The 10,848-nt window shown below is 49.9% G+C and overlaps 2 protein-coding genes and 1 pseudogene across 2 annotated transcripts; all 3 read right to left on the bottom strand.

The window, feature by feature from the left end:
- Window positions 1-3,292: 3,292 nt before the first annotated feature.
- Window positions 3,293-4,311, bottom strand: LOC147096161 (histone H2B pseudogene; annotated as a pseudogene).
- A 1,260-nt stretch (window positions 4,312-5,571) lies between these two features.
- Window positions 5,572-6,438, bottom strand: LOC147096160 (histone H3-like). The gene has a single exon (XM_085974109.1). The coding sequence runs from the start codon at window positions 6,436-6,438 to the stop codon at window positions 6,028-6,030; it is 411 nt and encodes a 136-aa protein (XP_085830235.1). The 3' UTR covers window positions 5,572-6,027.
- A 478-nt stretch (window positions 6,439-6,916) lies between these two features.
- LOC147096159 (histone H2B 8-like) lies at window positions 6,917-7,825 on the bottom strand. Its single transcript, XM_085974108.1, has one exon. It carries the CDS (start codon window positions 7,789-7,791, stop codon window positions 7,411-7,413), a length of 381 nt encoding a protein of 126 aa, XP_085830234.1. The 5' UTR covers window positions 7,792-7,825; the 3' UTR covers window positions 6,917-7,410.
- Window positions 7,826-10,848: the final 3,023 nt, after the last annotated feature.

Below are 10,848 nucleotides of genomic sequence, written 5' to 3'. Positions count from 1 at the left end.
CCGACTTGTACAAGTCCCACCTTTCCCAGAAGCAGACCCAGTGATCCAGGAAACTAAAGCCCTCCCCCCTGCACCATCCCTTTAGCCACGCATTCATCTGTTCTATCTTCCTATTCCTATACCCACTAGCACATGGCACCGGGAGTAATCCAGAGATTACAACCTTTGAGGTCCTGCTCTTTAATCCTTCACCTAGCTCCCTAAATTCTTGCTGCAGGACCTCATCCCTCTTTTTACCTATGTCGTTGGTACCAATGTGGACCACGACCTCTGGCTGTTCACCCTCCCCCTCCAGAATGCCCTGCAGCCGCTCAGTGATATCCTTGACCCTGGCACCAGGGAGGCAACAAACCATCCTGGATTCACGTCTACGGCCACAGAAACGCCTCTCTGTTCCCCTTACTATAGAATCCCCTACCACTATTGCTCTCCCACTCTTTTTCCCACCTTCCTGGGCAGCAGGAGCACCCCCATTGCCAGGAAGTTGGCTGCTGCTGCCTTCCCCTGGTGAGTCATCCCCTCAACAGTATCCAAAGCGGTATACTTGTTTGAGAGGGGAATGGTCACAGGGGTCTCCTGCACTACCTGCCTGCTTCTATTGCTCCGCCTGGTGGTCACCCATTTCCTGTCTTCCTGTGCAGCCCTTCCCTGCGGTGTGACCAACTCACTAAACGTGCTATCCACGACCCTCTCAGCATCGTGAATGCTCAACAACCCATCCACCCGCAGCTCCAGCGCCTCAATGCGGTCTGCTAGTAGCTGCAGATGGATGCATCTCTGGCACACGTGGTCATCAGGGGCACCGGGGTCCCTGAATTCCCACATAGAGCAAGAGGAGCATATCACGGGGCTGGGCTCACCTGGCATGACCTTCCCTTTACTTAATTTAAATTAATTTACTATCACCAATTAAAAATATCTCTAAGGCGCTTGTATAGTCTACCAACAGTCCCTGCTACACCAGAAAAGACCCTAGTAACTATAAACTACAGAGTTAAAGTTTAAAAAAGAGAAATACTCACCAACCAATCACTTACCTGCTCCCTGGTGACCTCACACTCTGATTACGTTTTACCTCTCTCCTCTGCTGTTGATTTGGTCCCGCCTCACCTCGCTGCTCCCTGTGGTCGGGCCTCGCTGCTCCCTGTGGTCGGGCCTCGTTGGTGGAGCCGGTTTTTAAGCCGGGCTCCGCCTCACCTCGCCTCGCTGCTCCCTGTGGTCGGGCCTCGTTGGTGGAGCCGGTTTTTAAGCCGGGCTCCGCCTCACCTCGCCTCGCTGCTCCCTGTGGTCGGGCCTCGTTGGTGGAGCCGGTTTTTAAGCCGGGCTCCGCCTCACCTCACCTCGCCTCGCTGCTCCCTGTGGTCGGGCCTCGTTGGTGGAGCCGGTTTTTAAGCCGGGCTCCGCCTCACCTCGCCTCGCTGCTCCCTGTGGTCGGGCCTCGTTGGTGGAGTCGGTTTTTAAGCCGGGCTCCGCCTCACCTCGCCTCGCTGCTCCCTGTGGTCGGGCCTCGTTGGTGGAGCAGGTTTTTAAGTTGGGCTCCGCCTCACCTCGCCTCGCTGCTCCCTGTGGTCGGGCCTCGTTGGTGGAGCCGGTTTTTAAACCGGGCTCCGCCTCACCTCGCCTCGCTGCTCCCTGTGGTCGGGCCTCGTTGGTGGAGCCGGTTTTTAAGCCGGACTCCGCCTCACCTCGCCTCGCTGCTCCCTGTGGTCGGGCCTCGTTGGTGGAGCCGGTTTTTAAGCCTGGCTCCGCCTCACCTCGCCTCGCTGCTCCCTGTGGTCGGGCCTCGTTGGTGGAGCCGGTTTTTAAGCCGGGCTCCTCCTCACCTCGCCTCGCTGCTCCCTGTGGTCGGGCCTCGTTGGTGGAGCCGGTTTTTAAGTTGGGCTCCGCCTCACCTCGCCTCGCTGCTCCCTGTGGTCGGGCCTCGGTGGAGCCGGTTTTTAAGCCGGGCTCCGCCTCACCTCGCCTCGCTGCTCCCTGTGGTCGGGCCTCGTTGGTGGAGCCGGTTTTGAATTCATCAATATAACCTCTAATTTACCATTTAGTCCTGCGATTGAGACAGTGCCATATTATTAAATCCGGATATTCGCCTGAATGATACTGACCAACTACTGTGTTTGTTGTGCCTAATATTGCATTAGCCCAATCACCAAAACATGCAACTAAATCGTTCTACAACTATGTGTCACTGAATCAGTGACGATCAATGCACTCACACGGGCTCTCTATGATAATTCGACTTTTTAGTTACAGATTTCCAAGAGGCCGAAGAGCAGGTAATAGGGTCGGTGCGTTTGTCGGTGTCACACTAACATACCACTAGAGTAGTTTTGTTGCTATGTAGAATCGTCAATTAAAATTGTTAGCTTGCCAAAAACGGCTTTAATCTGATTGCAGATTTTCTTATGTAATTAATAGAGCCTTAATAAAGCGTTGTGGAAGGACATGAGAAGGTTGGGCGTTTACAGAGAACAATTGCAAAATTCAGGCTGATAACAACTTTTCCTGCTCTTTTTTTCTGCTGGAGTCTTGAGTTGAGCTAAGCACACACCAATCACATTCAATATTCCACAGCAGCTAGCTGCTAACACGCACCGACTTAAACGGCAGTGTCGAGAAATTAACAAACTATCCGCAGGTTAACTGATGCGAACGCTCCCGGCAAAAGTTTGGTCACAAAGGATGCCCACAGAAGCGGCCTACTCGACATCCTATAATGACGGGGAAGTGTTTTAAATGGAGTTAGAATCCACCAGATGCGGCTCCATGCACAGCAGCTAGACATTTCATCATTTGACACACGTTTCTGTTGATATCGACCCATAACAACCTGCCTACAAACAACTTCCCGGGCACATGTGTTGGCTCCGAACTACGAGAACCACAATTTCAAAGTGCACACTGTTGCCAGACAGCTGAATTGAACGCACAGTTGCACAAATGGGCATGCTGTTCAACGTTTTAAAAATTGGCTTTTTGATTTAATTTCACATGAGGAACGAAACCAAGTAGCCTTCACTAGATGAATCTTTAAATAATTGGCAAAAGAACCAGAGAGGAGATTTTTTCTTTAGGCAACGAGTTGTTGTGATCTGGAACGCACTTCTTGAAAGCAGGGTGGAAGCAGATTCAATGGGGAATTGGATAAATACTTGAAAAGGAAAACAAAAAATTGCAGGGCTATGGGGAAAAGAGCAGAGGAGTGGGACTAATTCGATAGCCCTTTCAAAGAGCCGGCACAGGCACGATGGGTCGAATAGCCTCCTTCTGTGGTGTATGATTTTACATGTAAGGAAATAGCTTTAAAAAAAATTGAAAAAAAATGGCTAATATTTTAAGCGCCTTATTATAAACAGCAGAAATATCATAATTTGTGACATCACCCTCGGGGAAACGATTATTCGTTTTAATCTTGAAGTAAGTACGACTTAGGAGTAGTTGAAACGAGTAGCATAGGTGCATTTAAGGGAAAGCTAGATAAGTACATGAGGGAGAAGGGAATAGAAGGATATACTGATGGGGTGAGATGAAGAGGGGTGGGAGGAGACTCGTGTGCAGCATAAACAGCGGCATAGACCAGTTGGGGCAAATGGTTTGTTCCTGTGCTGCAGAATCTGTAACTCAATGTAAATATTTTTAGCCCGTGGCTGACATGACCAATGTGCTGAATGTGCAATGCCAGATACAGCAAATTAATGGCAGAATTGTCTTGTCCGCCAAATAAATTTATGCAGCTGCGTTACCATCATCTTATCAGTAAGATTGGAATATCTTCAGTGTCCATTTTTAAGACTGATAAAATAACTTCCCCCCCCCCCTTCCACTATATCATAACACCTTTGCTTGAATTTAGTGCCCTTCTTTGCTTATTGTGTGTGGCTCTTAAAAGAGCCGTTGTGTTTTTTAAAATTATTTTACATGGTCGGCCTAAATGGAGTTGGTGTATTTGGTAACAGCTTTCATTCCTTCAGAGACGGCGTGTTTGGTCAGTTCCCCCGGCAGCATGAGGCGGACAGCGCTCTGGATCTCCCTGGCCCAGATGGTCTGCCGCTTGTTGTAGTGAATGAGATGCTTGGCCTCGGAGGCGATGCACTCGAAGATGTCGACAACGAAGGAGTTCATGACACTCATGACCTTAAATGAGATCCGGGTGGCGGGGTGAGCCTGGGTCAACAGCCTGTACACATACGTGGAATCGCTCTGCTTGCGGATTTTCCTTCACTTGTTTGGCACATTCTTGTTCATTCATTTTATAGTAAGCGGCTGCTTCGACGTCTTACGAGACACACCACCCTGACCCGCCGTCTCCAGCATTACCGTCAGTTCAAACAACCTGCTACTCAATCAAAGGAAGTAGCTCCGCCTCTTGAATATATAGACCCCGTTATGCTAATGAAGAATTAGAAAGAGGGATTTCCTATTGGACGAACTCCAGCTTTAAACCAATTAGCTTTCAGATTGCGTTACCTCGCTCGAAGGAGCGGGCCAATCAGAAGCGCCAGACGGTTTGGATTGTGTGGGCGATCCCGAGCGGGAATCACTGGCAGCAGCGCGAGGTGACCTTTGACACCAAAGACCGCACCCAATGCAGCCAAGCGCTTGGGCTTTTCATCTTTATAAGCAATGCCGGTGGAGGATCTCCTGAAACATTCACAGAGACCCCGGCAATCTCTGCAGGGAGGCGTTGGAACCAGATGGCGGATTAGGATAGGTTAACGTGGTCGTTTCTCTTACCAGCTGTGATTTTCTAGCGTTATGTTTTAATTTTATCTGTGATAGTGAATGCTTCGCAAAATACTGTGGATGCTGGAAATCTGATTAACAACAGAAAATGCTGGAAACATTCAACAGGCCAGGCAGCATCCGTGGATCTGAACGGCAATAGATTGGGAGAAGGGGGAGGTGGGGGGCGGGAGTGCAACGAGACCTGGGTGTCCCTGTGCACCAGTCGCTGAAGGTAAGCATGCAGGTGCAGCAGGCGGTTAAGAAGGCAAATGGTATGTTGGCCTTCGTAGCGAGAGGATTCGAGTACAGGAACAAGGATGTCTTGCTGCAGTTATACAGGGCCTTGGTGAGGCCACACCTTGAGTATTGTGTGCAGTTTTGGTCGCCTTATCTGAGGAAGGATGTTCTTGCCATGGAGGGAGTTCAGCGAAGATTCACCAGATTGATACCTGGGATGGCAGGAATGACGTATGAGGAGAGATTGGGTCGATTGAGCTTATACTCGCTGGAGTTTAGAAGAATGAGTGGGGATCTCATTGAAACTTATAAAATTCTAACAGGACTAGACAGACTAGATGCAGGAAGGATGTTCCCGATGGTCGGGGAGTCCAGAACCAGGGGTCACACTCTAAGGATAATGGGTAAGCCATTTAGGACAGAGATGAGGAGGAATTTCTTCACCCAGATAGTGGTGAACCTGTGGAATTCTCTACCACAGAAGGCAGTGGAGGCCAATTCATTAAATATATTCAAGGAATTAGATATATTTCTTAAGGCTAAAGGGATTAAGGGGTATGGGGAGAAAGCAGGGAGAGGGTACTGAATTTGGATGATCAGCCATGATCGAATTGAAGGGTGGAGTAGGCTCGAGGGAGGGGCTGAATGGCCTACTCCTGCTCCTATCTTTCTATGTTTTAACACTGAAAAAGAACCATCTTTTGCAGGGCTATAGGGAAAGAGCAGTGGGACAAATTGGATAGGAGCCGGCGCAGGCACGATGGGCAGAATGACCTCCCTCCTGTGCTGCAAGATTTTATATTGCATTATTGCAACTTGCTCTACTTTTTCAATTTGGTCACTGCAACATTCATAGTTAACGTTTCAAGGCGGTGACCTGCTGAGTATTTCCAGCATTCATTCCAGATTCCCAGCAGTGTTTCGCTTTTTGTAATGTAAATATTGGATTATTCAGGTTTCTCTGCATTACAGCTTTTTCCCCACAAAGACTAAAGTGGCTCTTAAAAGAACCGTTTGGTTTCAAGTTCCCGTTGCTCAAATGGAGCAAGGCTGCTGGCGGCGGGAGGCTCAGGCGCGCTCACCGCGGATGCGCCGGGCCAAGTGGATGTCCTTGGGCATGATGGTGACCCGCTTGGCGTGGATAGCGCACAGGTTGGTGTCCTCGAACAGCCCCACCATGTAGGCCTCGCTGGCCTCCTGCAGGGCCATGACAGCCGAGCTCTGGAAGCGCAGGTCCGTCTTGAAGTTCTGCGCGATCTCGCGGACAAGCCGCTGGAAGGGCAGTTTGTGGATCAGCAGCTCGGTGGACTTCTGGTAGCGGCGGATCTCCCGCAGAGCCACGGTGCCGGGCCGGTAGCGGTGAGGCTTCTTCACCCCGCCCGTTGCCGGAGCGCTCTTGCGGGCCGCCTTGGTAGCCAACTGCTTGCGGGGAGCTTTGCCCCCGGTGGACTTGCGCGCTGTCTGCTTGGTCCTCGCCATTCTCCTCAGACTGCTGCTGGTCCTCCCGGTCTCCGGGCTCCGGCTTTTATAGCAGCCGCCGGCCGAGCTGCGCCTTCTGATTGGCTGAAAATCCGGCAAATCTCTGCCTCTGATTGGCGCGTTTTTCAATCCGCTCCATCCTCCGACACCAAAGAAAAAAGGGAGGGAAAATGAAAACCAACGAAAAAGGCGGCTTATAGAATAAGAGCACGTCTGTGAATCATACTCGTTATTGTTAAAATGATGGCCCTCTGTGGGACTGAATAACCAGTTATTAAAATCATGGCATCTGTGGGATTGAATAATAATCATTATTGTTAAAATTATTGCATCTGTGGGATTGAATAATAATCATTATTGTTAAAATTATTACATCTGTGGGATCGAATAATCGTTAAAAATTATGGTATCTGGGACTGAATAATAATTAAAGCTGGCATCTGTGAGGCAAAATAATAATCATTATTGCTAAAAATTCTCATCTGTGAGACGGAATAATTTTAATTAAAATTACAGCGTCTGTAGGACTGATTAATCATTATTAAAATGGCATCTGTGAGACTGAATAATAAATCATTATCAAAAATGTGAATTATGGCAAATTGATCCTTTAAAATTACTGGTTCCTGAATTGACAGATTAAATTTCATTTTAGCTTTTCAGCGACCCGCTTCTAAAGGAGTGCTTTGTACAAAAACAGGGCAGTGACAATACATCATTTTGTTATATATTTGTTAAATTTCAATCTATTTTAAATTAACGATATACTGTATTACAAAAACACACCAGCAAAATCCGAACATACGACAAAAAAATGAAACGGTGTGGGTTAAATAGTTTCATTCTTTATGCTGTCCATATTTCAAATGTCATTAGTCATCAAATGAAAATAAATAGTCCCTTCTGGATCTCGTGAGTGGCTCTGAAAAGAGCCTTTGGGTTGAGTTTTTAAGGTGGGAGGAACGAGAGGCTTTATTTGCAGCTGGTATATTTGGTGACAACTTTCGTCCCCTCCGAGACGGCGTGCTTGGCCAGTTCCCCGAGCCGCAGGAGGCGGACGGCGGTCTGGGTCTCCCGGGAGGAGATGGTGTGGCGTTTGGTGTAATGGATCAGGCAGGAGGACTCGCAGGCGATGCGCTCGAAGATGTCGGTGACGAACGAGTTGATGACACTCATGGCCTTGGAGGAGATGCCGGTGTCGGGGTGGACCTGCTTCAGCACCTTGTAGATGTAGATACTGTAACTCTGCTTCCTGGTCTTCCTGCGTTTCTTCTCTACTTTGGTCCGCTTCTTGGTGGCCGCTTTCTTCGGCCCCTTTTTCGGGGCGATGCCCTTCGACACCGCTGCGGGCATGGTGAATGGACGCGAGAGTTTGTGATGGAGAAAGTCTCCCGGACGCGATATTTAATAGCTAGGCGTATGCAAATGAGGAATCAGAAAGTGAAGGATTCCTATTGGTGAACCAGCGCATAAGTATCTATTGTGATTTAGTAACAAGGGGTGCCAACTGGCCAATCAGAAACGCTCCTGGTGTTGCAGCTTGTTTCAGGCACGTGGGGGAGAGTCTCCACATGGCTGCAGCTTGAACTATACATTACAATAGCAAAATACTGCGGATGCTGGAAATCTGAAATAACAACAGAAAATGCTAGAAATACTTGATAAAGGGTCCCAGACCTGAAACGTTAACTCTGTTTCTCTCTGCACGGATGCTGCCTGGCCTGCTGTGTATTTCCAGCATTTTCTGTTGAAAAATATATTTTTGGTACCATAAGTTGCCCTGTTAAATTGCAGACTGCTTGCCCGACATTGATCCAGCTGAATGTTGGGAAGACTGAAGCCATCGTCTTCGGTCCCCGCACTAACTGCGTCCCCACGCCACCGACTCCCTCCCTCTCCCTGGGCAGCTGGCTGAGCCAGACTGTTCACAACCGTGGTGTCATATTTGAACCCCCACCCCCCCCAGATGAGCTTCCGACCACATATCCACGCCATCACTGAGACCGCCTATTTCTGCCGCCGGTCCATCGCCCGACCCCGCCTCTGCCTAAGCTCATCTGCTGCTGAAACCCTCATCCATGCCTTTGTTACCTCTAGACTTGACTATTCCAACGCACTCCTGGCCGGCCTCCAACATACTACCCAACGTGAACTTGAGGTCACCAAAACTCTGCTGCCCCTGTGTGCACTTGCACCAAGTCCCGTTCAACCATCACCCCTTGTGCTCGATGACCTACAGAGGCTCCCGGTTAAGCAACGCCTCGATTTAAAAAATCTCATCCTTGTTTTCAAATTCCTCCATGGCCTCACACCCTCCCCCCCCCCACACACAAAGCTGGGTGGGCGTGTGTGCTGTGAGGAAGATGCAGAGAAACTCCAATACGATTTAGACAGGTTGGGCGATTGGGCAGATGCATGGCAGATGCAGTATAATGTGAATAAATGCGAGGCTATCCACTTTGGTGGCAAAGACAGGAAGGCAGATTATTATCTGAAAGGCAATAGATTGGAAAAAGGGGAAGTGCAACGAGACCTGGGTGTCCTTGTGCACCAGTTGCTGAAGTTATGCATGCAGGTGCAGCAGACGGTTAAGAAGGCAAATGGTATGCTGGCCTTCATAGCGAGAGGATTCGAGTACAGGAGCAACGATGTCTTGCTGCAGTTGTACAGGACCTTGATGAGACCACACCTTGAGTATTGTGTGCAGTTTTGGTCACCTTATCTGTGGAAGGATGTTCTTGCCATGGAGGGAGTGCAGCGAAGATTCACCAGGCTGATACCTGGGATGGCAGGAATGATGTATGAAGAGAGATTGGGTCGATTAGGCTTATATTCACCAGAGTTTAGAAGAATGAGAGGGGATCTCATTGAAACTTTAAAAATTCTAACAGGACTAGATAGACTAGATGCAGGAAGGCTGTTCCCGATGGCGGGGGAGTCCAGAACCAGGGGTCACAGTCTAAGGATAAAAGGAGTAAGCCATTTAGGACTGAGATTAGGAGGAATTTCTTCACTCAGAGAGTGATGAACCTGTGGAATTCTCTACCACAGAAGGCAGTTGAGGCCAATTCATTAAATATCTTGAAGAAGGAGTTAGATATATTTCTTAAGGCTAAGGGGATCAAGGGATATGGGGCAGAAGCAGGGACAGGGTACTGAGTTTGGATGATCAGCCATGATCGCATTGAATGGCAGAGCAGGCTCGAGGGGCCAAATGGCCTACTTCTGTTCCTATCTTCTGTTTCTCCAACAACAGTTAAAAACAGAGGGCTAGATTTTCAGTCGCTTGCGCCAGCAGTTAGCGCCTTAAGAGAAGTGATTTCCGGGCGCTATGCGTGTAGCGCCTGGGCGCAGCGCAGTTTGCGCCCCGCCCCAAATTAAGTTGCCCGTTAGCGCCGGCGCAAAGTTTAGCGCCCGCCCGGATGCGCGCGCAGAAAATGACGTCACATCCTCGTGCAACGCCCTTTGGCCGCCCCGATTGCAAACTTCAGTCGGACCGCCCCATTGTGCGGCGGGCGGCCGGAGCGTTTGGAAAAAGGAACGCAACACAACCAGCGTGGGCCCCGGGGGGCGCTAATTAAAGGGAACGTCCTCTCCAGTATAAAGGCCAGCCTTTTTTCAGAAAACAGTCTTGTGCAACGCATTTCTGGAGACACAACAAGGAGGATAGCTAACTGGTTTCAAGCAGCAAGAGCCAGGTATTTTTGGACTCAGGCCATAGCGCTGCAAGTGGCCATTTGGAAATTAGACTGTTTGCCAGGATTTGATGGGGGCTGCATGGGGTGCCAACGCGGAGCTGCAGCGCCATGTCCGTAGGGCTCGCAGACGCATTGTGAGAGGGGCAGCCCTGGCTAGAGGCAGAGGGGGCTACAGGCGTCGGCCACGTAGGCCTTACCCAGTCAGGCTATACCGCCAGCAGCGCTCCTACCTAAACATGAGTGCCGCGCGATGTGTTAGAAGGCTCCGATTCCGAAAGGAGGTGATTGCAGAGATCTGCCACCTGCTTCGCCGAGATCTGCGGCCAAAGCTCAGGTGCAGGGCGTCTCTGTCGGTGGAAGTGAAGGTGACGGTGGCATTGAACTTCTATGCCACCGGCTCCTTCCAATACGCTGCTGGGGACATAGCAAACATCTCCCAGTATGGCGTGCATCGCTGCATCCGCCACATGACCGAAGCACTGTTCAGAAGGAGAAGCCAATTCATCTCCTTCCCCATGGCCCTCGAGAGCCAGCATCAGCGCGCATTGGGATTTGCCAGACTCGGGGAATTCCCCTTGGTGCAGTGCGCCATTGACTGTACGCATGTGGCTTTGCGGGCCCCTCTGGAGCATGGCGAGCAGTATCGCAACAGGAAGGGCTACCATTCTCTGAATGTGCAGCTGGTATGTGACCACAAGCAGTGCATCATGGC

The sequence above is a fragment of the Somniosus microcephalus genome, unplaced genomic scaffold (genome assembly GCF_052327205.1).
Source record: "Somniosus microcephalus isolate GS21.2 unplaced genomic scaffold, FLI_Smic_1.0 unresolved_chr1, whole genome shotgun sequence".
Taxonomy (NCBI): domain Eukaryota; kingdom Metazoa; phylum Chordata; class Chondrichthyes; order Squaliformes; family Somniosidae; genus Somniosus; species Somniosus microcephalus.
Note: the sequence above shows the minus strand (reverse complement) of the source record. Positions and strands in the feature narration are given on the sequence as shown.

What these genes read in the sequence shown, in the direction of transcription:
- LOC147096159 (XM_085974108.1), bottom strand. Translation starts at nt 7,791, where the DNA reads ATGCCCGCAGCGGTGTCGAAGGGCATCGCCCCGAAAAAGGGGCCGAAG.
- LOC147096160 (XM_085974109.1), bottom strand. Translation starts at nt 6,438, where the DNA reads ATGGCGAGGACCAAGCAGACAGCGCGCAAGTCCACCGGGGGCAAAGCT.